Source organism: Phialemonium atrogriseum (assembly GCF_030411735.1).
Source record: "Phialemonium atrogriseum strain 8032-3 unplaced genomic scaffold QBC33scaffold_2, whole genome shotgun sequence".
Taxonomy (NCBI): domain Eukaryota; kingdom Fungi; phylum Ascomycota; class Sordariomycetes; order Cephalothecales; family Cephalothecaceae; genus Phialemonium; species Phialemonium atrogriseum.
Window position 1 is genome coordinate 2157091 of NW_026848139.1, and position 26621 is coordinate 2183711.

Genomic DNA, 26621 nt, shown 5'->3' on the forward strand with positions numbered 1-26621 from the left:
GATAGATCGCGAACTTCTTGGTCAAGTCATCGCCGCGGCTAAAAATTGCTAGTTCCGTGGCTTGTTCTATTGCGGAACAATTGAGTGGGTCTCGGTGGGGTTGGGACACTAGCCACGTTAAATCACGGGATCACAAACCGATGTCCTTCCACCCCCCTGCCGTCACTTTATTTACCCCTGCCCCTTTTCTGGGTTGCCATTCGTCGCCTGGGGAACGTCTCCTGAGCTTATGCTACCGTTTCCGTTGGGCATCACTCGGCAATGGCAGGGCATCAAAAAAACGGCAATCATACTTGGATGTAGTGTACAAACATGCATACATATGGTTGTATTGTGCCACAGAGCGGAATTCGTCGCCTTCTTGCCCGACTGACGTCTGTGAAAGACTGCTCAGATACAACAAGGTGGGCGAGTAACTGGTGAATTCCCCTTCGATGTTTTACGGATGCTAGGCTAAGCTGCCTGATACATCTAACCTCCCTAATCGCAGGTTATGAAGGCCTAAATGGCATATCTTCAAGTAGGATTATTCCTACTGGCTCGACTAGGCATATCGCAATGCGTCTTTGGTATCTCGCCTTCGCTTTCTAGTATCTTGTGATGTCCATCATTGAGCGGAAATTCTACGTCTTAGTATAGCTAGCCCCTCCGTCGTTGATTCGCTTGAAAAATTTGCGCACTTTCATGGAAGTGAGGCAACCACACTGGTGGGACGAGTTCACGAGGAGTGTGCCAATCTGCTCTTGAGAAACGGATGAGTTGATGCACTGACATGGTTTACGGCATTGGAAGTCTGCTTCGGTTCTCTCGCTTTTGGGTTGAGCCCAGCGCGGAGTTTTCCGACGCCATGGGTTACGCGAGAGATGGTTCACCGTCGCCAACGTGAACAAAAACCTGGTGGATACCGTCACACGGCATATGTGGGCTATCTCAAAGGTATCAGATCATGCCGTTTCACCCGAAATTCCATGGTTGTCGCAATCGATATGTTCAGAATGCCATAAAGTGTGAGCAGGGCCATGTTTCTCACAGAGAGAGTCCCTGATAAGCGAATCCCGGATCATTTTCCCTATCGCATCACTGGATTGACAGGACGTTTGAGAAGTCAGGTGTTGTCCACACTTCCAAGTGGCTGGCAACCATCCGATTAATTGGGTGTGTGACGCCTCCAAGATGAGACTCAACTCGAGGACTACGTTTTATTGCTCATGCAGTTTTTTGGCCCTTTGAGCTACGATGGAGCGAAGTGTTGAGAGCTGGTTATAAGGTGTCTAAAGGAAGAGTAAAACAAGTTAAAATATCCCGAAACAGAGAGTGGAAGAGAACAGTAAATGCGAAGATGAAAAGAAGAACGAAGGAGACACCTGAAAATCCTAAGCGGTGGCGCCCAGGTATGGCAACCAACAACTGTGTGCTCCGTTTCACCTGCCCCGCGACGCCCGATCCAATGTAACCTCCCCCCCTTCCCCCCCGGCGAGCTCCTGTAACAGCCCCCAGCAGGGATTGCTGTGTGTTTCCAGTCCGCTCCAAAGAGCTGCGCTTCGCACTTGTCAAGACCCCGCTTTGCACTGGCTGCCCATATGGTGCAGGCGTTCGTCAAGGTTGAGGGCCTTGACGGCGTTCCGGGTGGAGAGACGACAGGTCATTATACTTGTTGGCTGGGTAAGACAGGTGTCTCGGGCATTAGACAACTAACCAATCGCCATATGGATCGCCACTGTATTGACACGTCGGCTCACCGATTTGACTGCAGGGTTGCAGCAAATACTTTCTCCCTTTATTCGGGCTTCGTTAGTTACAAATGTCGGGTATGTGAAGGATTTCTTCATATTGACTGAGCAAAAGATATCGCTTACGCTTCCTCGTGCTTGTTGTATTTCCGGCCAAAACGGACGGCCTATTCTCTTCCGCTTTACGATCTTCCTTAAACTTGTGACTCGTGAGCTGCCACTGCAAGGCTAGACTGAAACTCGGCAAGCAGTACGGAGTAACTGATTTGCTATTGTCCATTGCCCCTGTCTACCAATAGGGTTAGGGTTGAAATCAGCATGGTTTGGGCGGGGGAAGTGAGGGAAGTGAGCATGGCCCTGAACAGTTTGTAGTATGAAACTGAGACTGAGATGATCTCTCAAGTCATTCACCAACTCAGGAGAAAGGCTGCAGATATTGAGTAGCTAGGGGTCCGCGAACATGCAACTTATAAGATATTCTGAGAGCGAACGGTATGTCTTCCGACATAGACGTGAAAATTAACAGACGTTTGATGAGCTATATGACACTGAGGCTAGCTAGCAACATTCCTACGTTCGATATCCGTCGAAGTTAGCCGCTACACCTATAGCTCGGCCTCCGGGCCGCAATCAAGGGATCACACCACATTCAAGCTTACACAACCCCCAACTGAACACCTTCACCGGCAAGTTCTTGGCCATCTTTGGTCCATGTGGGCGCAAAAAATTGGTCTCGAACCGCTCGTCGACCGGAGCCGACCTCTCCCGACAATCAGAGGATTCCACCCCTGATTATTGACCTGCACTTGCTTTAAGCTGGAACAGCGACCCTCTCACAGATAGATAATATTATTATTATGCTAAGGTCTCATATTATCGTCATACCACAGCCCGTCATGATAATCCCCCATCTCCCAACCTGAGAGGGCACTCTCTTCGGTTCCAGGTGGCGTTGCTTGCACGATATCACCACAAGCTCCAAAACCAAGTAATCAGGGTCAAGACACATTACCAAAGTCTTCGATTTTTCTTTTTTCGATTCGGTAGCCTATTATGAGTCTCATCTCGATCTCTCACACACGGCGTAACTGATAATCGAACGGTCCAAAAGAAGAACAGGCAATGTCGAACCCTTCCAATCGAAAAAGGGGGAGAGGTTGGAGAAGGTTAATCAAAAGCCGGACCACATAAAAAAGAACCCAAACCGAACATCCGTCGAGCGAGCGAAAAATATAGCGCCTCGGCCGATCCGTCCGTCCTTGGGGTGTGGGGGTATGTACAATACAATATTTTTCCAACTCCGTCGTAAAAACCCAAAGACGCCCCTTCGCTCGCTTCCCTTTTTACTCCCTTTGCCCCCAATTTGCCTCCGTTTCCCTTTGTTTTTCTTACAGACACTGCGAGTAGTAGTCGTTCTGGAACTGGCACGTCGTCCCCGCCGCGCACGACCTGCACCCGTTCCAGTTCTTGCCCGCGCATTGGTCGTAGTGCTTCGACTGGCACGCTCCGGGGGCCTGGCCGCCTTGGCCGCCTTGGCCTCCTTGGCCGCCCTGGCCGCCCTGGCCACCCTGGCCGCCTTGACCACCCTGGCCGCCTTGACCACCTTGGGTGCCTCCGCCGACTTGGCCTGTGGTTGGTGTTAATGGCAACTGAGAAATAAACCGCCGGGGGGGGGGGGGGAGGCAAAGTAGAAGTAGGTGTCGTGTACGTGTATGTGTGTACATGTGTGCATGGGAGGGGAGATTTGGGCTACTGTACGTACCTCTATTGGTCATCAGGACCGGGGTGCCGATCCTGGTGGTCTCGTCGATGCTGCAGACGTTGATGCACGAGCCCGTCTTGACGAGGAAGGGGTCGGTGCTGTTGTAGACGACCTCGATCCACTGGATCTGCATGTAGGCATGCGAGTTGTGCGTCATGTTCCCGCTCCAGCTGCCGCCGTCGCTCCACGTGTTGAACATGATCTGGGCCGGGTCTCGCGGCGCCTGGAAGGTGATGGCCGTGGCCAACTTGCCGTTGACGTACCACGTGCTGGAGCCCGGCGTCCAGTCGAGCCGGTAGTACGCCCAGTCGCTCCAGCGGTGACCCCCGGGCAGGCTGGCGTTGCGGGTGGCCTGGGGGATGTCCCCCGTCGCGTTCCACGACGGCTGGTTCGTGTACTGCACGAACAGCGGCGGGTCGCTGGTGCGGATCTCCAGGTCGGCCTCCTGCACCAGGGCGAGGCTGTTGTTCGGCCCCGCCCGGTACGTGAACATGGCCGTGATGGCCCCTTGCTCGCCGCGCGTGCGCGCCAGCATGCGCACCGATAGGAACTGGTAGCCCTGCGAGACGGACTCGACCTCGGCGGCCGACTGGAAGTCCCGCAGGCGCGTCGTCCGCATCGTCAGGTACGTCTGCGACGCCGCCGGGGTGTCGGCGTTGCGCTCGATGTAGACGTTGTTGTACGAGTTGACCATCAGCACCGTGGCGTCGGACGCGAGCGGGTCCGACTTGTTGGCCATGAGCGCCACGCTGTTGTTCCATCTCTGGATCGCCCAGTTGTCCGTCCAGGCCCGCGTCATGAAGTAGTTGCTCGCCGGCAGCGCATTCGCTGTCGCCTCGGGGTCGTCGAGCTGGTTTGGTACCTTGACGTACGGCGTGAGCTGGCGGAAATCGTGGAACTTGTGGTGTGCAAAGTAGTTGGACGACGTCGCGTTAGTCATGTAGCAGTGGCAGTTGGAGTCCGTCGTCAGCGGGTAGGCCGCGAGGGAGGGCGACACGAAGACCCCGGCGGCGAGGAGCAGAGAGAGCGGCCACATCGCTCGCTTGGCCGTCATGGCTGTGGCTGGCTAGCTGGCTAGCTGGCTGTAATAGCTGGTTGTCACGATACCTCGAACTCGAACTTGTGGGATGGGAAACACGGCGCAGCTCGCTTGTGTTGGCGTGGCTTGATCATGGAGGAGCAGTCACCGAGAGCAGTCAACCACGGCGCGGCAGAACTACATATTCGCTTGGGGGGGCGAAGGGGGACCACGTCTCTGGGTGCCATGGCAAGTAAATGAAGGCACAGAGCAGGGGCATTGGGACGAGACCAGGTGCGGAGTGCCGGCGTAACGCACGCTCATAATTTGCTCTCTTCCATAGTCCAGGGTAGAAGACTCTGGGCCGGGCAATATGACGGTATACCGTAGGTATTAAAAGGGCTGTCGTCATCAGCACCTTGGAGAGTGGAGAAGGAAAATTGAGAAGTCGCGAGGGTGGAGAGCCGAGACGGAAAATAGAGTCTCGGCAGTTAACGGCACGCCGCTCGCTTGTCTAGATGGTGGCTTCTGGTTTGTTGGGGCGCTCGGGGCGGGCGAAATTCATTCATTTTGGCATCTAAGATATTTATCCATGCATGCATCGCGACAGGACCCGACCTGGATTGGCGGAGTGCGTGGAGTTTGAAACGAGCGAAGGAGGGGGGGGAAGTCGTGGAAATGGGTGGAAATGGGTTGTGGAGATTCCTCAGCGGCTCAATGGCGATCAGAAACACTAACCGGACCAATCAAGTCCGGCAGCGCGTCTCTCTCCCGTCCAGATCGGACAGCTTTTTGTCACAGGGCTATATTAATATCCAGCATTATACCACCTGTTTCCTTGCTAAGCAGCACCAACCCACCCCTTGTCCAGCTCCATCTACCGAAAGGTCAGAACTCGGGGCTAGGAAACAGATCACCCGGATCTCCAGAGAGAGGGATGCACTGAGGCAGCGGGATGCTGGCGGGTCTAGCTGTGGTGGAATGGCGCGGGATGTGGGTATCGATTGTCGATCAACACTTCGAGAACAAATATCTCTCTAACTTCCATCGAAAGGGGTAATGGCACTTCTCTGTGGCGGCATGGTGAGGAAGTGGGGGTAAGTTGCTTCGCCACGGCCAACGACGCCTGTTGGATCGACAATAATGTCCTCCGGAAATTTTGAACCATAGTGCCCGGCAGTTGTCGCCAGACCCCGTCCATATTCTATCCCATGGTTGGAATATAAGACCGACAGACTTGCGGCCAGACCAACAGACCCGCGGCCAGACCTCGCTCGATTCTTCGTAGTAAATGAAGCCATATTGACCATCTGACCTCCCCTACCCCCATGTCTGGGAAAGCTGCATACTTGAGGTCTGGGAGGGCTTCGATCGCCTTCGGTCGGGTCTAAGCGAGCCAGTCAGACACTTCGCCAGGCACCCAGCATGTGCCGGCAGGGCTAATGTACGTGCGGGAGTAGGCAGTGGTGCATTGGCGTGGTCCAGATGGCGATCCGTTTTTCCTTTCCTGCGCCTCTCGGCGGTCACGAGCGTCATGGGCCATCAGGACCTCAGAACAGATACTCATCCCACCGGTCCTCGTAGTAGTAGGCATGGTATAGCTCGTCGACGTCGTGGCCGTGGTCGTCCCCCAGGAGCTGTAGGAACTCCTCAAACGAGGCCGGCCGGTTGGCGTCCCTCTCGGGGTCGGCCTCGTCGTCGCCGGAGAAGTAGTATTCCGAGTCTTCCTCTTCCTCCTCATACTCGCCCTCGTTGTCCCCGTCCTCGTCCTCCTCGTCCCCGTCCCCGTCGCCGTCCAGCTCGCCGGCCTCGTCCTCGTCCCGGTATGCCGGCGGGAGCTCGGGGGCCCTGAACCGGACTCCGGCCCCGTCGCACGTCGCCTTGACTTGTACCATGTTCCTCCGGTACTTGCTCCTGTACTTGCTCGTCTCGGGCCACGAGTGCATCATTAGCGTGATGCTGGATAATTTCTGTCTTCCGGAGCAGCACAGCAGCTTCACGCCGTCGAGCATGACTTCTAGGTCGGCAAGGTAACTCTGCTTGAAGTCCTTGTCGGCGCCCCACTCGCAGACCAGGGTGAAGTTGCGCAGCGATGCAGGCAGCAGCCCGGGCAACGCCTCCCCGTCCTCGTATTCGAGGGCGCCCAGCGTGCCGAAGAGGCCGCGGTAGTCGACGGAGAGGTTGCGGAGGTTGTGCAGCGCGGGGAAGCAGGTGAGGCGGTGGTTCTCGGGTTTGCGGGGCCGCTCCCTCCCGCGGGTCAGGTAGTGGCCGTCGGACACGGTCACCAGTTCGAGATGCCGCAGACTATCGGCCAGGCCGAGCAGGGCGTCGTTGAGCGTCCGCCCGCCGGGCAGCCTGGGGCGGTCGAACTCGTCGTCGCACTTGTCCTCGAAGTGCACGACCAGCGTCTCCAGGCCGGTGCAGGCCCCGCACAGCGCCACGAGCTCGGGCTCGCGGATCCGGCTCCCGTATAGTCGCACGTGCCGGATGTTGGGCAGGGCCGGGTAGGCCGGCGCGCGCAGCAGGCGCGACCACGCGGTCGCCGAGTCGCAGCAGAACTCGAGCGTGCTCAGGCCCGGCAGCTCCGGCAGGATGGAGACGACGTACCGGGCGAAGACCTGCGAGAACGTGTCGTCCCGCCCCGATCCCTCCCGGTTGCAATACAGTCGTAGAGAGGCCAGGCGCTGCATTGACGCCTTGGCAGGGAAGAGGAGGGGCTCACGAGGGTGGGCTGCGACCTTTGCAGTCGAGAGGCCGGGGATGTCGAACAGGAGGTCGATCAAGGCCGGGTGCACTACTGCCCGGCTCTGGTCGGGATGGGCCATCAGGAGATCGTCTAGCCTGTCTGCGTAGCCGACGACGAAGTTGAACAGCGCGAGCGCGATGCTGTTGTCGGGGCTCGGGACCGGGGCCGGGCGGGCCGGCGCCCCCTCCGCCGCCGTCGCGGGCCTCGACAGCAGTTCCGGCGGGACCCGGAAGCCATCTCCGATCAACAGGGCCAATTCGCGGCGGGCGTCGCTGACGACGCCCGAGTCAAGCAGGTTGACGAGGCACGAGAGCGAGCGGATGCAGCTCCTCGCGTCGGGGCGGTCGACGAGATGGCGGAACAGGCGCACCAGACCGACACCGCTGTGTACGACGATGGTGTGGTACTGGTGCGCGGCGGCGATGGCGGTCATGCGCTGGCTGGTGCAGGCCAGCGCCTGCAGGTCCCGGTGCCGGCTCTTCCACGCGGCCCACTGGGCGTCGGCGTCCCGGAACTCCCAGCTGAGGACTGGTCGCAGCGAGAAGCGGGTAGTCGCGGGTGGGTCGGGAATAAGCAACGAGGCGATGGTCTGGAGGAGCTCGTTGGGGAGGTCTTGCAGGCTCGACGGGGCCCTGGCCGGGCCGGGGTCGGCTGTCGGGGAGGTCATGGGTGTCGGGGATTGGGGATTGGGGATTGGGGGTCAGTCACTGATTCAGCCTGGCTCTGGATCCTTGGATCCGGGTTATGAGGGGTAATGACGGCGGCACCGAGTCTGAAGCTGGCGGCGTGATGGAAGGCGGGCAAGTAGCCATGGAGACTGAGGTTGATGGGGGTTTTGATCGCTGCCGCGCCGGGAGTACGGGAGGATCTGAGCAAGGAAGACTGCTGCCAAGGAGCTTGCTTGTTTCCTTAGATCCTCATCTGTTCGCATAGTCTGGCTTCGAGTCTTTTTTTGGGCCTTGAAATGTGACTCGAAGCGGGGGAAAATGTACCCAGTATAGTTGCGGTCCAATCAGGGGCCTGTGCTCTGAGCTGACATGCTCTGATGGTGGAGATCCGACCTCGGCCGGAATAAAGTTGGCTAGAATATTACCTACCTGCGGCAACGGGATTAGCTTCGCAGCAGGCGTGCAGCTGAATTTAGAGGTCCTGCTAGTACATCTGCTTTCAAATACTCTACAATAATTGGCTGGCTTTGCGATGACGAAGGGCGTGAGAAGATTTGATGTGATGCCGGAAATTGCACTGCATTTCTGGATTGAGCATTGCAGCGTGAGTCATCTACGGAAGGGAATGTGCCTGCAACCGAAATCACTGCGCGTCAGATGGGATGCACCCCGGCGCATCGTCGCATCGTCGCATCGATTAAGCCTCAACCGCGCATCGGCTCGCGTTGACCATGACTTGCATGAGTAGTAGGTCCGTGGGCCGTGCTCGACGAACCCGGCCCCGTACTGCAGTGCTTGTACAGGGAGCTGGGGAGGTAGGCGTCCGCCGCCCAGTTGCAGATGAAGCTGGCCCAGCTGTTCGGGGTTTCGTCCTCCAGGAGCAGGTGGGACACGTCTCAGGTTGAGTATACCAACGGGTAGACGGCTAGACCCAAGGATATACCATGGAGCCTTTTTTTGTTGCCGATACAACCCCGAAGCGAGCGATGGGGCTTCGCTTCGGGTGGTATTGGGAACCCCCCCGGGATATTGCCCACGTTTGTAATGATCTCCCGCCCGAGGGATCACCCGAGGGGTCTTCCGTGGGGGTGCCTGTGCCGTCATCGGACCGGAGCTCGATTCCCAATTCCTGTTGTTCGATCCAACCGGCCGGGTCAAGGGCGACACTGAAACAGGGAAGATGCCGGTGTCAGCGGGTCGCCCCGGTTGTTCGTCGTCACCCCTGTGCGTTGATGAGGCCTGGTGGCAAGTATGGATGGAATCGAAGCTGTTCGGTTAGGTGGATGCACACGCGGCGGCGTCGTCGACATGGAAGGGCACGTCAGCGGGCACTCTGGCTGGGCCGAATGCGACTCAGATCCTTGTCCGATGACCTGATAACCCGAGCCTCTGCGTGTAGTCCGTACTCTCCCTCTTCGTCTCCCCTCTCTTTCCCGTACACCTTTTAGCTCCGGCTCCTTCAGCGGCGAGGCGTGCATGCTGCTCGATATCGGCGTCGACCTCAACTGCCCGACAGACTAGCCAATATCTGACCCGTAACCCTCGTCGTATTCGGGCCCGTCATCGCCGTCGTTGTGTAGAGCGGTATCGGCTTCGGTCGTTGCTACTGCGTGCGTCTTTGTGCCCTGCCTGACGCGTGTCGTTGTTGTCCAGGTAGACTGCCGATGGCGGATAGATCGGAGCGCCTTGCCAAGGCTTTGGGGCTCAATTGGTCCGCTATTGGTAGTGCTTACTTACCCTCTTTTCGCTCAAGTTGAGGAAATGAATACCCGACTGGGGCTAGCATATTTTGGACGGAATACTAGGGAGTGGACAGGCCACCGAGGTCGCAATGACAGTTCATCAAGCTTCATGGAAACGCACTATTGCCCTCTATCCCAATTTGGCCAGCACAGCAGCTTTGAAGATGTCGGTAGATACCTACCTAGGCAAGTGCCAACCAGGTACAGAGAAATCCCGCTTTACAACCATGCATGTACGCCGTGATTGCGCTCACCAATAGCACACACACCTCACTTCCCCTTCCGCTCCGCCCACTCCGACCTAAGGAACTCGGCGCACCGCTCCGCGACCATCATGGTCGGCGCCATGGTGTGCGCGCTGGGGATCTTGGGGAAGACGCTCGCGTCGGCGATGCGCAGGCCCCGCAACCCGTGGACCCTCAGCCGCTGGTCGACGACGCCGTCCCGCGGGCCCAGCGACATGCCGCACGTGCCGCTGGGGTGCAGGCTCGTCACGCACACGCGCCGCGCGTACGCGTCGATGTCGCCGTCCGTCGCCGCCCGCCAGTTCAGCTCTGGCAGCTCGCCCTGCCGCTTGCGCACCTGGTCCCCAACGCCCTTCGGCCCGGGCGCGCCGCCCAGCCCGGGCACACCGTCCCTGTCGCCCGCATCTCGGGTGTCGTTCTCGTACAGCGCCTCCAGGTAGGCCAGGTCCATGCCGGGCCCGAACGTCAGCGGCGCGCGGTGCGGGTATCCCGAGGCGGCGAACCGCTCGGCGAGGTGCATGGCGAAGCGGGTGGCGCGGCGCAGGGCCACGGCGTCGCGCTCGTCGGCGAGCATCGGGTAGACAATGCGCGGGTGGGACTCGGCGTCGGTGGACGCCAGCTCGACGCGGCCGCGGGAGAAGGGCTGCGTCAGCGTGGCGTACAGCGTGCTGAGTGAGATGCCCGGCACCACCACGCCGAGGCAGTTGATGGGCATCACCATGATCTCGGCGTCGGGGATGTTGCGCGGGTCTCGGGCGTCCATGGTGCTGGCGCCTGAGCTGTCAGCTGCGCGCACTGTCATGGTCTCGTCGTCGAGCGCTGTGGTCCGGATGAAGGCCGTCGTCGTGGTTGATGACGTGGCGAGGAGGCCGGTGCCGAACAGGAGGTACAGAAGCATCTGCCACAGGATCCCCAGGAGAGACTCGATTTGATGAAGGGTGTCCTTGACGGGAACCTCCATCATGACGGGAACCGAGCAATGGTCGGCCAGGTTCCTCCCTACCGCGGGCAACTCGTGGACCAGCGGTATTCCGTTGCCTTCTATTTGGTCCCTTGGGCCGATGCCACTTCTGCAGTGTCAGTGGGGTGTGGCGATGACGGGTAAAGAGAACGGGGGGAAGAAGGGCTTCGTACCTGAGCATTAAGAGTTGCGGGCTGCAGAGACTCCCGCTGCAGATGATCACCTCCCTCCGTGCCTTGACAAAGAAGTCCTTCTTGTCGCGGCCCGGCCCGGCATGCCGGATGTAGACCCCGGTGACCTGTTTCCCCTTCTCGTCCACCTCGAGCTTGGACGCCACGACGCCCGTGCAAACGGTGAGGTGCTCCCGCCGCTCGTTGGCGATCCTGCGGTTGAGCCACGCGCGGTATGCGGACACCCTGTTCCCCCGCCCGTCAATGGCCATGTCGAGGTAGAAATAGCCTTGGGCCGGAGCAGCCGGGTCGTTCAAGTCCCTGTGGACGGGCAGCCCGACCGCCTCGGCCATCTTCTCGTAGTACGGATAGACGGCCAACTCGGGCGGCGGCTGGCAGTTTTCGACCGGCCCGCCGTGCCCGCGATGCTCGGCATCCGGGTGACCGACCGCGTTCTCGCTCTTCCGGAAGAACGGCTCGACCTTCTCCCAGCTCCAGTCGGCCAGCCCGAAGCGCTCGGCCCACTCGTTGAAGCCGGCCGGCACGCCGCGGGTGAGCAGCATGGCGTTGACCCGCGTGGCACCCCCGACGGCCTCGGCCGTCCAAATGCGGGCCCTGCGGCCGCCGACCTCGCGGATCGGCTCCGTCACACGGGCCACAGCCCCCAGATTGGGGAATCGGTAGTTCTGAGACAGCAGTGGGATCCGGCTGAGGAAGTTGTCGTTGACGCGACCCTTCTCCAGCACCAGGACTGACATGTCCGGGTCCTCGCTCAGGCGCGACGCCACCACGCATCCCGCGCAGCCGCCTGTGATTTGGAACTACGTCTTAGAGCCCGACACTGGATTTGACGGGAAGGGGGGGATGGTTGCAGGTCAAGAACTTGCCTCCCACGACGATGTAGTCAAAGGTCTTGCCATCAACCTCTTCTGCCCGGCGCTCCGGGTACGCTGAGGTGAAAGGCCACATTGCGGCTTACTTGGAGATGCGAGAATTAAGGTTGTGGAATGAGGTTGGAAGATGACAGACCCGGGGGAAGTCCGGTCAGCCTGAGATCCTTCGTCGCGTGAAGGTCTTACTAATCGTCGTAACCTCAACCCCAATAACAATAAAGAACAGGGGTTTGGTGTTTAGCGCTGAGTGGCTTACCAGCCCTGTCACCAAACACGGAAGCGCCCCCCCTGCTGATCATTTCCTGGGGTTCTTCGCCGCCGTGCTGTTCTCAGTATGGGCCAGTGCATGCCAGGTGCCAAAGAAATTTAGAGGTGGAGTTACGGTCTGCCAAGTCCAGAAACTCCAAACCATCGCCTTTGCCGTCGCCAGCGGCATTGATATTGCGAATAATGGCAGATAATTGCAGAATATGAGTAGAGTTGTTGTATCATTGATATTTCTGTCTTTTCTGCCATCGCTAAGACTAGTAACCATCGTCATCGCTGGTTAGGCCTAGGGGTACAAGACAACTGCCCACACGTTCAGAGAAACCCCCCGTCCTCCCCTCCTTTTCTTTTTTTAACAAGTATTTTTGATCAAATCCTCTATTATTATTTTTTGGACCTTTTCTTTCTTCAAATAATGCATGGTATCTGGAATTAGATCAAACCATGCTTCTGTGAGATCCAGTAATTTCAATCCTCTTCAATCCCAAGGGAGATAATGGTCAAACCTTGAATACATCTACGTAATTCGACTGCTTAGTGCTTATCATCACCACTTGTGCCTGATTACTTGCTCCTCCGTGGCATCTAGGTAAAGACTCGCAGGGTAGATTCCATGTGTGCACCTTTTACCCTTGAGTATAAAGGCAAGGGAATTAGTTGCCATGCTGTTTCTAACTAGATCAAGCATAAGACCATCGTCGTGGCTTTGAAGTGTTTGTTCACAGTGTTTTATGAATACAAGGCTGTTCAAGTAAAGGGTGCCTTGAATGCCACAGGCCTTTGTTCGACAGAGAAGAATCTTATCGAATCCCTCTTGTCAGAACAAGCTTATTGTTTGGCAGTGAATACGGCAGGATATAGATATTGTAAAGTGGGCATTGGGAACAGGGCTGGCAGCAAAGCAAGCCCTCAGTCTGGTATTACTATTCACTTTTCCTGGGATAAGGCGCAACAGGACTTCACCACAAAGATGGGATATTTTCATATAAAACATGACAGCCCGCAGCCGGAGATGCCTTCCCCAACTCTCCAGGCTCAGACATCTGATCGGCAGCAAAGACTTGAGTGCAACAGCAACACTCAACAGTATCAATCCCAACAGCTGATCGACAGTACTACCCTAGTCGAAGCCCTTCAGAGAAACACCCCCAACCAGACACCTCGCACCGGATACGAACAATGTCCGGTCACAACCCATTCCGACCATCACGGCCATACCCGGCGGCCCGCGAGCGGGAAGAAGACCTAGAGCGGCTCCGAAGGCTTACCAACTTCGAGAGCACCGAGGAACTCGAGGCCTGGCTCGAATCGGACGGCGTGGACCCGTTCTTCCGCGAGTTCAGGGCGGACTACCTGTCCGACTACACCTACGCGCCGGAAGCCGACTTCAACGAAGCCATGGGGGCCTTCAGCGCGAACGAGGGGAACCGATACGCCGAGGCCGATCCGGACAAGCGGGACTGGACACCGGTGGACCACTACGCCCGGTTCATGGTGCAGGTGGTGTGGTACGCCCTCTCGAACCCGTCTCCGTGGGACGGCGCCGGTGAGCCCGAGCTCGCCATGGTCGGGAACGTGCTGTATGAGGTGCTCAAGTATCTCACCAAGGTGTGGTGGGACGCCAACAGGAGTCCTCACGGCTACGACTCGGAGTAGGGCTCGCGCGCTTCCCGTAGTCGGCTTCCTCGTCTGATTCGAGTCACCTCCGCCAACACGCCGGGCTAGCGTCGACTGCCTCCGTTCCTCTCAACCCCGAAAGGAGAGAAGCGACGAAACAGGTAAGAATATCCCCACGATGAAAGTTGTTGTGTAACATAGGGACTAAGATCTTTGAAACCAGGTATATTTAGGGCTGGATAGAATGGTAAAGCTCGTTGGATAGAACGCTAGGCCAGAATTGGATAGAAGGGCAGAGCCAGGTTGGATAGAGTGGTAGAGCCAAGATTGGATAGAATGGCAAAATTGATGTGGTGTCACCAAAAGACAAGACGTTCTCATCCAAGTTGCGAATGGGAAACTAGAATCGCGTGGAGCGTAGGGACCTGAATCTCGCAAATAGAGCGATATATTCTGGCCATGTGGAAATGAAATGACAGGCAGGAATATCGTACAACTTGCCAGTACCTCCACCATCCAGCCAAGCGAGCTCCGAGCTTCTCGATCAGATAATTGTGGAACAACAGTTGTCGAAGAGTGATCTTGTGTAAATACATATATAAAGGTAAGAGAGTCGGCATGGCTTCTCTCCTAGTATGCCGATTGGTGACTTGTTGTGATTTGATTCCGTCACCGCTCTACTGCCTTCAAGTCAGAGAACCAACACATGTCGGATCGCCAGCTGCGATTATGGGAGGGTCGAGCCCTGAAACTGCCACATGATGACGAGTGCCTAGTTTGGCGACCACTGCCGCTGCCGTTGCCGCTGCCGGAGGACGTAGGGTTGGTCGGAGAGAAGGAGAACGGTGGATATCGGCTCACCGAGACGGACAACGACACCAAGATTGGCTTCGCTGCTGTTTGCTTTGCTTTCGGTGACGGTGCTGTTGAGCGGCCTCCCATGTGACACACAATGATGAAAGCCGATCCTGGCATTTTCCCCAATCTCAAGATTGTGTGGGAATTAGCTTGAACACACACACGACACACAACATAATTAGACTGTAGATTCCCCCGCCACCCCTGGCGTCCTTATAAGTCAGAGAACAGCCGCTCCTGTTCGGCACCCAGGTGTTCGGAGTGAGCTGCTATGTCCTTGGCTGTCCACTGTCCAAACTCGGTCATGTAGATATCAATAAGTTCGCCCGGGCACCACTCAAAAAAGATATTGCGGACAGCCACCTCAACCCCATCGGAGCTGTCGGGGCCACCCTCTTCGGGGTTCTCCGTCTCCGTCTCCGTGCGGGTTTCCCGTTCCTTGAGTAATTTGGCGATCACCTGCGCCCCCTTTCTCACCCGCGAGCTATTGTAGTCGGCATTCCAAGCCCGCACGAGCTGGGCCGGATCGTTCTCCTCAACGACATGTTCCTCGGGACTTCCCGGTGGCGCAACCTTATCCGACTCCCCGAGCACGATGACCTTGGCGGGAGCACCCCTCCCGCCCGTTACGTGTCTCGCGCTGAGTATAGCAGGCAGCGAGCCCGTCTTGTTGCTGACCGCCCCCGTCGATGCGATCCGGTCGGCCCCGATCAGCACGACGTCCACCCCCCGAGACGCCAGGACGGCCGCGGCATCTGAATATAGGGTGATGCTGACTTTGCGGGTTCGCTCGGCCCCGCCCTGCCCCTGGAGAGACGCGCGAGCGGAGACGAGGTCGTCGGCGAAGGATCCGGCCAGCGAGACGCCTTCGAAGAGCGGTCGGGATTCCAGGACTCGCAGGTCCAGGGAGAAGCCGGATTCCACCACCAGGTGCCGGAGGCTGTGTGAGATGGTGGAGCTCTCCGACAGCGTGAGTATGGATATCGGCTCCTGCGATGCCAACCTCGACGAGAAGTTAGCTTCTAGGTATGCAGCCAGCGCTTGCGATACCAGCCTCGACGAAGCCTTCTCTCGCGCCGCGATCTGACGCCCGAGGGCTTCTAGAACGGTGTCCTTGCACGCCGTCGACACCTCCGAATCAGGTCGTATCCCGTGCTCTTTCAGGGTGTCCTCGATGCTGCGCAGAGCTGAGAGCAGGACGCTCATAATTGCAGCTCCCATGCTCTCTCTCCCGTTCTTCCAGACGTGCCACGCCGCAAACCTGACCCTCGCCCACCAGGCCTCCGACGTCCCACGCGTATCCAACTTGGCAATAACATCGCGAAGGATCCGCAGCGCATCACCAGCAAGCTCCCTCGCACCACTCTGATAATCGCCCCTCAACCTCTCCAACCCAGCCGCAAGCACCCCGCCCGCATCCCCACCGAGGTCCCTCTCAACCCACACCCGCCGCAGACTCTCCGCCAGCCTCGGCACGCCCCCAAACTGGTCCGAGTCCTCGACCTCGAGCGGGTCGTGCCACCCCCACCCCTCGTGCTCCCAGTCGGTGTGGATCGCGTCCTCGCCGGCCAGGAGCAGGAACGCGAATGGGTGCACGGTCCACTCCCGGCCGGCGGACAAGTCGGCGAAGAAGAAGGGCTTGCCCTGCCGCAGCAGGGCTAGGGATGAGGGGGTCAGGGTTGTCTCCTCGTGGAGCTCGCGCCAGGCTGCTGCGAGGGGGGTGGCGTCTTCTTTGTCGATGCTGCCTGAGATGGGGGCTAGGTGGTGTCTTGGGGAGGGCGTTAATTTGGGTGAAAAGAGTCTGGGGATGAGGGTTGGGAAACGCCTTACTGGTATGTGTTGACCTTGTCGCTTCGGCGGAAGAGGGCGACGAGTGGTTTCCCGTTGTCGTACTTGAAGATGAAGGAGGAGACTACGGACCGTTTGGTGAGGGGCTTGTTGTCAGTGGCCATGGTGATGAAGCTGGAAACAGAGAGTGGAAATTACAGAAGGCGAGGTGGGAGGTTTCACAGAGCGATGAAGCGGGAGAACAGTTGGTGGCTTATCATAGGTTGTCTGAAGAGAAAGCAGCTTATCGAGTGTAAGTTGCTGGACTTGAATCACGAAATGGGAAAAAGCTGCTGACAATGAAATGACGTTATGTTCATGAGTTGAGGTATTGAGGTCAAAGGATCAGCTGGCAACAGCTGGCCGGGAGACGGGAGACGGGAGACGGGAGACGGGAACTGGTCGGATTTGCGACTGTGTGAAATATGCATATTTCAGAAAAGAATGGATGGACCGAGTTGGGCAACCAATCTGTCAGGGGAAGGAATGTCATCAAGATACCGTGGAGGCACAATGCAACGGAGGTTTCTTGAGACGACAATAGAGAGCTAATTAGAAGATAGAGGATGCCTGTCTGATAAGCCTGGCATACCTGCCTCTCGAGACAGGCAGCAGATAATTATAAGCTGGTCAAAGAGGGTTTGGGATTGTATTATCTCCCAAGGGGGGGGCGCTGTTGAAGCCAATTATTCAACCACACATCGAAGACCTCAAAAACACGATATTTTAGTGCGCAGGGTCCCTTTTCGTGACCTTGGAGTACGCGCCAACGAGGTCCATATTATGGGTGAGAGGTCTCAGTAAGTATCCTTGAACCCGCCGGAGAATGTACGGTCTTTGCCTTGGAAGAACCATGGCCCAGTATGCTGCCAAAGTTCAGGTCGGTCTGCGCGAGTCTTTTCTGGCTGCTGGGAAGTCATCTCGGTCGTCTGGGTCGGACAATGGGTCTGATTCGTTGATTGAATACGTTAGCCACTGAACAAATTTTCAAGGGGCCAGTGGGATCAAGTCACCTGTGTAGTAGGTGGCAGCGCCCGAGGTCTCATGGGAACTTGTTAGGCATCATCGAGCGAAGCCAACTGTGTTGGGTCTCCTGCTGTAAAACTGCGATCGTGCAAGTCAACGTCAAGGATTCGGCCAGCATCACGGATTCAGTCGTTCCTCGCGCCTCGAGGGCAGGTACTAGCTAACGGCCAAAGTCCGGACGTCGTTGGTTTGTCCTTTGCCAGGCAGGATGGTCCATGAGCCATTGACATTGTGGTAGACGAGAAAAGGGGTATGTTGGTACTTGGCAAGCGTCCTCCAGGGGTTCGAGATGCCAGCGAAAAACCTGACAGTAACACTGTTGGTAGCAATGCAGCATTCCTGCAGCTGTGGCCTAGAGTATCAAGGGGTCATGCACTTTAGATTGGGGTAACCCACCAACAGAGAGCCGCGGTATCGCCACTTCTCCTGGCCAGAACCCCCCGGGCCATCCCGCGCAATTTGCGAAGCTCAGGCAGAATTGCTCGAAGCCCCAACTGAACTGTGGAGAGAGAGATGAAGCAGCCAACACAACCAACAAGCTCTGCCCGCGCTTGGGGAGTCTAAGGGTCTGGCCTGTTAGATATTGTTCCATTTATATGGAGGGTTGTTTCGCCATTTGGCAAGGAGCGGCTGCTGATGCTTGCTTTCCCGGGCTTGAGGGAAGCTTGTGTTTTCGTGTTTGTGCTTGCACCACGCGCGCATGCATGTGCGCGTGCGTGCGTCTAAGAGTGTGTGTGTGTGTGTGTGTGTGTGTGTTGTGTGTGTCGTGTGTGTCTGTGAGTGTGCGGTGAGTGTGTTCATGTTAGTTCGCCTCTGCGTGTTTTGCCACATATTGGAAGGATTATACGGATCATGTTACAGGCTGCGGAGGTGCTTGGCAGGCCCAACTTGTGTGACTGGTGTATGCATTTGAGTGCTCTCTCGACTTGACCCGGACAAAGTGGGCTCACCAAGCATTCCGGACCACAGCGCGTGGGCCCGGTTCGCCGCCAACAGTGCAGAGCAGTCTTGCTCATACTCATTCTCGCTCGTGAGCACGAGCAAGCTGAGGAGCAAATACGGATAAGGTTACGCTAAAGGATCCACGGCCGTGTTACACCTACTTCCTATGCAGTAAACCTCGAAGTATTTCATCTTTTGCCCACATCCGTGGGCCGGGTTGGGTGGCATTCTGGTCAGACTTCCTGTCCCCCCGCAGACGCAGTCCCCGCAGACAATAAGATTCATTCCTACTCTATGTAGTACGGATACAGTGCTAATAGATAGAACCGGGCTCGACCACCCCTTTGGGTCAACATTATTATCCAGCGAATGACGCGAGACCAACAGCTGTTCCATTACCCCGGGTCTAACTCTCGCTAGCAGACGACTGGGGTTGGGTCTGGAGATGCCGGATTCCTGGCTTCATGTGGGATGAAGGATTTTGGCACAGACCCGAACGACTACTGAGGTTCGATGAACGCCTTCCAACGTTTTCATCTGATTGTTCGTTTCGCAGGATGGACACTACTGTGATTAGTTTTGCTAAAGCAGCCATGCCACGCGACGGTTAAGAGGCGGCTTTGCAATTTAGCCTGAACCCAACCCCTGTATCCCAGGCACCCCCCACTGGGTCCATCCCATTCCCGCTAGTCATATTTTCTGATTTATTTTGTATTTTATTTATTTAGTGTAGGTAATTATTACTTTCCCGCCCGCTGAAGCTATCTCGACGAGCAGCCGCCAAAAGCCGATCAACTCCCAGAATCAACCACCCAGAATTTTCGCGGACCATTTTTAGAAGAAAAAAAATGTTTTCACATGGTAGTCAGATTGTCGGCGCTGCGACTGACTGGCGGACGTTGTAATTGGTTCTCAGGTCCTGCTCCAGACTAGGGTGCTCGTCGGAATAGCTTCCCTACACTCCGGGCTGGTGGTGTTTGGTGTTAGGAAGCTGTTGCGACTCGTCAGGTGAAGAATAAATCCCAATCCACCTAATGTGGGAGTATGTCTCGAAGGATTTTGGGGGAAGGTCCAGCGGCCTGGCCCGCTTCTGCTTGCCCCGCACGTGCGTCGTTGTATGTAGGTACTGCGGTACTGCTCCAGTGTGCCTAATGTGTGGGCGTTTCCCACGGAGTTGATTTCTGCATGCCACATGCATGGCTGAAGCAATTGACTACTGATTAACTGCGATATTGCGGCCAGACCAACGGCCGGCGGAGAGACCCCGGATTGGTCCCTCTGCGGACTCGAAGGCCGTGCCGTTTGTTGCTGGAAATTAACCCTTTTGATGACTTCCTCCCAGGTGAACCAAGTTCAATGGCCCGAGTCTGATTGAGGCACTCACTCTCTGGCCCCTTCGCTTCCTCCTCCACACTTATCCCCCTTCCCCCTTCTTCCTTCCCCATTTCCCCTTCCTTCCTGTTCCCCCTTCCCCCAGATTGCTCTAGTGTACCGATGTAGGTATTGCATCGCACGGAGACCCCGCCAGCTGGTGTGAAAATCTGAGACGATGGAGATTGGGGCCCCATGGTCGGTCCCCAGGTTCTGGTTGAGCCCGTTGATTTAACCGGCCAGGGGGTTAGTGACCACTAACCACCCCTCTAAACTGAGCCAAACACTGACCTTGGCTGGGTACTTGGGTACAGCACCTCGTCCTCTGCATCTCGTAGGGCCGGTACATTGCAGTGAGTACCCCACCTCTAAAATAGGTAGGCCCCTGGTGACGCCTGCTCCTTCCTATTGGCCGGTTCCCCAGACAGGTGCCTTTTAACCGGCCTGCCCATCCGGCCCTATTCCAGCACGTCAAGACTTGTGACTGGTCAGTTCGGATCCTCCCAATTCCTTCACGATTGCCCGCCAGCTGGATTGGATCTGTCTTGCTCACTGGCAATGAGCCACTGAGCCGCCCACCCGCCAGGCTGCAGACGACTGCCCCCTGCCCCCGGTGTGTCGGCGGCCATCTAGTTATTGGCGGATCGGCTCCATCTCGCTCGTTTTCCGCATCGATGACAGATACCGTACATAGAGTACGATATCTAGCCCCTGTATTTTTCGCCACGTCCCCGCAAGTCTATTCCAAAGGATTGATCAGGAGTAGCCAACAGCCATAGCGCCCGCGACCCACCGGAGCCTGTTCCCGCTTGCTCCATGCGGCGCACCGAGGATCAGATGCTCCACGGCACCGTGGCTCCATCGGCCAGGAGCCAGATGGGCGGAGGTGAAATCCCAAAGCCTGCGCGAACCACCTCGCTTACAGGGGCACGTCCGTCAGCATTGTTCCTGCTTTTCGCCACGTCGGCCGCGGGAGACTGGACATGTGCCTCGACGGCCCTATCCAGGCCGTGGGCACCTGGGGACTCCGGAACTGGTGCCGTTGTATGAATCAAACCCCTCTAGATGATGGTGTCCAGGTATTCTATTTGGAGATAGCCCAGCCTGCCTGCGTATAGTAGTCTGGATCCACCACGGCTGCTCGTCTCACGCATGCGGCCCTAGCGAGTAGCGAGATCTGCTAATATTTTGGAGTTTTTTTCTCCTTCTCCTGCTTCTTTATTATCCGCAAACCCGGCTGATGCGACCCTGCTCGAACAAGGCCCCCCCCTGGTCCAACGGCCCCCGCTTTGACTGGGGTCCGGAATGGGGCAGCTCTCCTGGAGCTTCCTGGGTTCGACGCCGAACCCCAGCATCTCCAGACTCCACCATGGATGGCCCATTGGGTCCCAGGTAATAACGTCTCCTTCAAGCACGGAGAAGTGGAGTTGTCTCCTACCATCCCGCGTTCTTGATATATATATATCAAGAGACCCGTTCCACATCGCTTCCTCTCTCTTATTCCTCTTCCTTGTCCGACCGCCCCTCACCAAGCTTCCTTCCCCCTCCAACCACACAAGGCAAGAGAGGCCCGATCGCAACAAAGTGTCCTTGAGAGAGGAATAGCGGAAACAGTGAAACATCATCTACGATGGCGCCCAACATTGGCATCTCGAGCGCCCAGGCGGACGTCGATGTCGCCCAGGCTGAGGCCCCGCGCTTCGAGAAGGTTAGCTGGACCAAGGAGCCCCATCTGCGGAAGCTCTACATGTATGCCCTCGTCTTGATGGTCGCCTCGGCCACCACCGGTTACGATGGTATGCTCGTCAACGTCTCCCAGCAGATCACGAAATGGGGGCTGTACTTCGGCGACGATGTCAAGGACCCCAACAAGCTCGGCATCTTGGTCAACATGTTCAACATCGGTTCCATTATCTCCTTCTTCATCACCCCCTACATTGCCGATAACTTCGGCCGGAGAATTGCCATCATGATCGGCTGCTCCTTCATGATCGTCGGCGGCTGCTTGACTGCTTTCTGCAACGGTTACGGAAGTAAGTTCTCCGTCTTCCCCCCCCCGCTGATCGGCGGGCGGGGTTGATCTCACCCCGGGCCAAGTGTGCCGTTTGCTGACCTTCCGGCAGTGTACTTGGGTGGTCGTTTCGTCCTGGGTTTCGGCAACTCTCTCGCCCAAATGGCGTCTCCCCTTCTCCTCACTGAGATCTGCCACCCTCAGCACCGTGGTCCCGTCACGGCCATCTACAACTGCCTGTGGAACCTGGGTGCCCTGCTCGTGTCCTGCATCGGATGGGGAACTGCCAACATCAAGAGCGACTGGTCGTGGCGTTCCATCACCTTCATCCAGATCGTCCCCTCCCTCATCCAGCTCACCTTCATCTGGTTCATCCCCGAGTCCCCCCGTTTCCTCGTCAACAAGGACAGGCACGAGGAGGCCCTCAACGTGCTTGCCACCTGGCACGCTGGTGGCGACGCCAACAATGCTACCGTCCAGTTCGAGTTCCAGGAGATCAAGGAGACCATCCGCATCGAGAAGGAGTCCGACAGGGCCACCACCTACATGGACTTCTTCCGCACCAAGGGTAACCGCTGGAGGTTGGCCATCATCATCTCCCTCGGTGTCATCTCCCAGTACTCTGGTAACGCTCTGTTCTCCAACTACATGAACTCCATCTACGAGGGCGCCGGTATCACAGAGGAGAACCAGAAGCTCGGCATCTCCACTGGCAAGACCATCCTCGATCTGACTGTCACCATCATTGCCGCCATGCAGGTCGACAAGTTCGGCCGTCGTCCCCTCTTCCTGATCTCCGTCTTCGGCATGGTTGGCTCTTTCGTCTGCTGGACCATCACCGGTGCCGTCTATGACAACTCGCACCAGACCGACGCCGGCGCCGGCTACGCGCAGCTCGTCTTCATCTGGATCTTCGGTATCTTCTACGACATTGGCTTCTCCGGCCTGCTCGTTGCCTACGCTCTCGAGGTCTTGCCCTTCCACCTCCGCGCCAAGGGCATGATGATCATGAACATCACCGTCCAGGCCATCCTGGCCCTCGGCAAGTATGTTGCACTCGTCGCCCCAAGATCCCATCAACCCTTGCTAACCTTTGATGCAGCCAAACCAACAAGCTTGCGTGGGACACCCTTCCCCAGCACTGGAACTTCATGTTGTTCTACACCCTGTGGGACACGGTCGAGCTCGTCTTCGTCTGGTTCTTCTACGTCGAGACCAAGGGCCCCACCCTCGAGGAGATCTCGCGCATCTTCGACGGCGACGATGCCATCGCCCACATCGACATGCACCAGGTCGAGAAGGACATCCACGCCGCCGAGCACGACGAGGACATCACGGCCGCCCACATGGCCAGCGAGAAGAACGGTGTTTAAACACCTCGACTCGCGGCTGTTTTGCGTTGCATCCCGGGCGTGTTTTGGCGTGTCTTGTTGAAATTGTACGTACGGATAGGGGGACAACCAGCTCCTGGTGCGCATGCAATCAAGCTTCGAGTCTGGTAGATGGCGGTTGGAGACTAATAATACGGGCTGGCATTGAGGCTTCCTGTTGTGTCCTCTCCTTTGCTTCTGCTCCTTTTTTATTATTATTTAAACATAACCCTATATTATATGATACCATTGTTGCGTCTTGGTCAGTTGCCCTGTTGGCGATCTGTCTGGTCCAGCTCTAAAATATCCTTTCATCCATTTTGTCCATTACCTTGTCCCAACTCATGATATCTTATCTTGGCCACTGGTCCGTTGTTGGCACACCCTAATCGCTACACTAACCACCAGACTCAGAGTGTCCACTTAACGGTGGCCGGCAGTACCCGAACTTCCATGTGTCTGCCGACCGGCAGTTTACCTGGCGCGAAAAAAAACCGACAAGCAAAAAAAGGGGAGGGTGACGGAAAAAAATCTCGTGGGGCATCTTGGCGCCCACTCAGGGTGCCGGCGCCCAGCCCGCTAGCGGAAATTCGTGCCTGCGATTCGGCGATGTGGCGTTGCTTCTTTTCCACGCGGTGCTGCCGTTTTGGGGCACGCGCATCCTCCGTAACAGGCGATGCATGCACGCCATCAGATCTGGTTGCGCTAACGCGGCGTAGCCCGGAGTTGAGAAGCCTCGGTTCCGCCGCCTGTTGTCAATTTCTATCACGCTCCGTCTTTTCCCCACTCTTCCTCACTGGTGCAGAACCGAGGGGGGGGAAGGGGAAAGGAGGGTCACCACTGATTCAGCAAATTCAATTCAAACGCGGCTAGTTGCGGGTTTCGCGTGGAATCTCGGGTACAGTATTCGAAATCTGTGCTGTCAATCTTATCACACAGTATATCGCATTACCTTCGTGGCTGCTTTGGCCTCTTGCCCCTGAATACGCCCTTTCTCCCTTGCTCTGTCTGTCCCTTGCGAAACCCAACACCAAGAAAAAAAAGCAGGCCGAGTGAAGGAATACTACCCATTACAACAAAATAATCCAGTCCCAAAACCCCCTTGCTCCTCCCTTGTCTTCTCCTCTGTTTGTCTCTTATATTTCCAGTCTTGTGTTATCCACATTTTAAACAGAACTGATCCTAGCCGATATTGTACCATCAGTATGATGCTGCTGTTAGGCCTCTCTTTCATTGTCCCCGAAGGCAAGGCCAACAAGTGTTTTGGTCCTGGGTAGCAGTAGGGGGCGGCCTCATTTCGATCCTTCCTCTTCCCTGCCTCGCCCAACTTCCTCAACCGCCGGCGGGGGATCGTAGACCACCACCCACCACCCTGACATGTCGTATCTGTGAATCCCACTCCTGAACACACCCCCCCCCCCCCCACCCGTCCGCCCCTAGAAGCTGAACAAGGAATTGCTCCTCTTCCCAAGCGGGTACACAATCAGCGCACTGAGGAACAGCCCGACCGACAGGCCGATGGCGACCTGGATGACGCTGAACAGGACGTTGAAGGTGGTCCCGTCGAGCACGCCGACGACCTGGCTGCCGGCAAACGCCGACGCCGTCGCCTTGACCGTCGCGTTGCCCGTGATCACGTTCGCCGCCTTGATCCCCGCCAGCAGCGACCCGCCCGCCGCGATCCCCGAGGGGACCTGCACCCAGATCGCCGGCAGCATCGCCGCAGCCGCGAGGCTGTAGCCCACGTTGCGCGCCCGCTTTTTGGGCGGCTCGGGCGGCGACGACGACGACGACGACGACGACGACGACTCCGAGTCGGAGCTCTGCCCTGCCGTGGCCTCGGGGTCCGAGGACTTGGTACTCGTCGTCGTCGCGCGGCCGCGGCGCAGGAAGATGGCCGCGAGGCGCGGGCGGGCGCGCAGGGCCCACCAGTCCAGGACGTCGAGCCAGGCGTGCTGGCAGGTGTGGCCGGTGCGGGAGTAGAGGTTGGCGAGGATGCCGACGGTGAGGGCGCCGAAGAGGCTGGAGATGATCTGGTTGTTGCCCTCGAGGAAGTTGCTGGTGGAGTTGTTGACGACGTAGCCGGCGACGGCCATGACCACCATGACGGGGGTCTGGGGCCAGCGGGCCTGGTTGATGACGCACAGGCAGACGGCAAAGCCCGAGACGAAGACGGCGGGCCAGGGCCGCGGCAGCGGCTCGTGGCATGTGGTGGCGCTCGTGGCCTCGTGGTCCAGCATGCCGTAGAGGGAGGAGCCGATGGTGATGCCGCAGCCGAGGAAGAGGGTGTAGATGAGGGCGTGGATGATGCGGATGGAGCCGGCGGCGAGGTTCTGCGACTGCAGCTCGAGGCTGCCGCAGAGCACCATGTAGCCCGGCAGGATGAGGGCGATGCTGCTCTGCGACAGGGCGCTGAAGCAGAAGAGCTTGCCGCCGCGGACGGAGCCAAAGGCCCGCGCCAGGAAGGAGGTCACGACGGCGGCGCTGACCTCGAACACGTTGGCGTACAGCTTGTTGCTGGGCGCCACGACGAGCTGCAGCAGGCCCGTGATGCAGCCGAGCACGAAGGCGAGCGGGAGGTCGATGAAGCGGCCCTGGAAGGCGAAGGGGGCCACGCAGGCCGACGCGAGCCCGTAGACGGGCACCCGCATCCACCGGGCGTACATATTGTCGCGCCGCATCACCTCCTCTATCTGGGCGAGGGCCTCGTCGGCGTTGATGACGCAGTGGATGACGCCCTTGTAGATGTTGTACACGTCGCGCAGGCGGCCCAGGTCGATGCCCTCGCGCACGCGGACGAGCTTCACCTCGGCCGTGTGCGTGACGGGGTCGTCAAAGCTGACGATCATGCAGTTGGGCATGTATAGGAACTGGCCGTTGATCTCGAGTACCCGCGACGACGTCGCCATGTACTCCTCCAGCCGGTGCGTGGGGGCGCCGTACATCATCAGAGCCTTGCAGAGCTTGATCAGGTACCGGTGCCGGGTGATGACTCCATTGTGGACGGTGATGCGGAACCACTCCATCGAGTCGAGTCGTTTCTTTGGTCGCTTCATCTTGTTGTTGTTGTTGTCGTTGTTGTTCGGGCTCACGGTGAATTTCCCGTGGTCCCTGTGGTGGCCACAGGTGCCGACGGCTGTGAATATAGGAGGCAGTGCCATCGTGAATCGAGGACCACGAGCCTGGAAAGGTGACGGGGAGGGTGGAATTTAAGGCCATCCATATCTGGGATTCGATCGGCGGTTTTGTGTTTGGAGTTGAATTCCTGGGCGGCTCGTGGCCAGCGTTCCTATGTCATTGGCATGAACATCAACCTGCCCACACCTCCCTCCCTGTGGTACACATCGTCGAGCAAGCATCGTGAGAAACACAATCCTGGCCTCCCCTTCCCCCTCTT

The 26621-nt window shown here is 57.5% G+C and overlaps 7 protein-coding genes across 7 annotated transcripts; 2 read left to right on the plus strand and 5 right to left on the minus strand.

The window, feature by feature from the left end:
* Positions 1-3118: 3118 nt before the first annotated feature.
* QBC33DRAFT_511488 (glycoside hydrolase family 16 protein) lies at positions 3119-4546 on the minus strand (the record flags this gene model as incomplete). The annotated part of the gene is made up of 2 exons (XM_060425844.1): positions 3119-3357; positions 3493-4546. The coding sequence occupies 2 exons, from the start codon at positions 4544-4546 to the stop codon at positions 3119-3121; spliced, it is 1293 nt and encodes a 430-aa protein (XP_060288222.1).
* Positions 4547-5805: 1259 nt separating this feature from the next.
* QBC33DRAFT_172969 (uncharacterized protein) lies at positions 5806-8395 on the minus strand. Its single transcript, XM_060422350.1, has one exon. The coding sequence runs from the start codon at positions 7921-7923 to the stop codon at positions 6061-6063; it is 1863 nt and encodes a 620-aa protein (XP_060288223.1). The 5' UTR covers positions 7924-8395; the 3' UTR covers positions 5806-6060.
* A 1528-nt stretch (positions 8396-9923) lies between these two features.
* QBC33DRAFT_172974 (alcohol oxidase) lies at positions 9924-12105 on the minus strand. The gene is made up of 3 exons (XM_060422351.1): positions 11930-12105; positions 11046-11850; positions 9924-10978 (listed from the first exon to the last, which is right to left on the minus strand). The coding sequence occupies exons 1-3, from the start codon at positions 12009-12011 to the stop codon at positions 9937-9939; spliced, it is 1929 nt and encodes a 642-aa protein (XP_060288224.1). The 5' UTR covers positions 12012-12105; the 3' UTR covers positions 9924-9936.
* Positions 12106-13288: 1183 nt separating this feature from the next.
* QBC33DRAFT_172994 (uncharacterized protein) lies at positions 13289-13940 on the plus strand. Its single transcript, XM_060422352.1, has one exon. It carries the CDS (start codon positions 13382-13384, stop codon positions 13856-13858), a length of 477 nt encoding a protein of 158 aa, XP_060288225.1. The 5' UTR covers positions 13289-13381; the 3' UTR covers positions 13859-13940.
* Positions 13941-14890: 950 nt separating this feature from the next.
* QBC33DRAFT_555175 (nagb/rpia/CoA transferase-like protein) lies at positions 14891-16629 on the minus strand (the record flags this gene model as incomplete). The annotated part of the gene is made up of 2 exons (XM_060429606.1): positions 14891-16445; positions 16508-16629. 2 exons carry the CDS (start codon positions 16627-16629, stop codon positions 14891-14893), a joined length of 1677 nt encoding a protein of 558 aa, XP_060288226.1.
* Positions 16630-21456: 4827 nt separating this feature from the next.
* On the plus strand, positions 21457-23505 carry QBC33DRAFT_173082 (hexose transporter). Its single transcript, XM_060422354.1, has 3 exons — positions 21457-21876; positions 21967-22900; positions 22957-23505. Exons 1-3 carry the CDS (start codon positions 21474-21476, stop codon positions 23225-23227), a joined length of 1608 nt encoding a protein of 535 aa, XP_060288227.1. The 5' UTR covers positions 21457-21473; the 3' UTR covers positions 23228-23505.
* A 1155-nt stretch (positions 23506-24660) lies between these two features.
* Positions 24661-26280, minus strand: QBC33DRAFT_575740 (uncharacterized protein; the record flags this gene model as incomplete). Its single annotated transcript, XM_060430852.1, has 1 exon — positions 24661-26280. The coding sequence occupies one exon, from the start codon at positions 26278-26280 to the stop codon at positions 24661-24663; it is 1620 nt and encodes a 539-aa protein (XP_060288228.1).
* Positions 26281-26621: the final 341 nt, after the last annotated feature.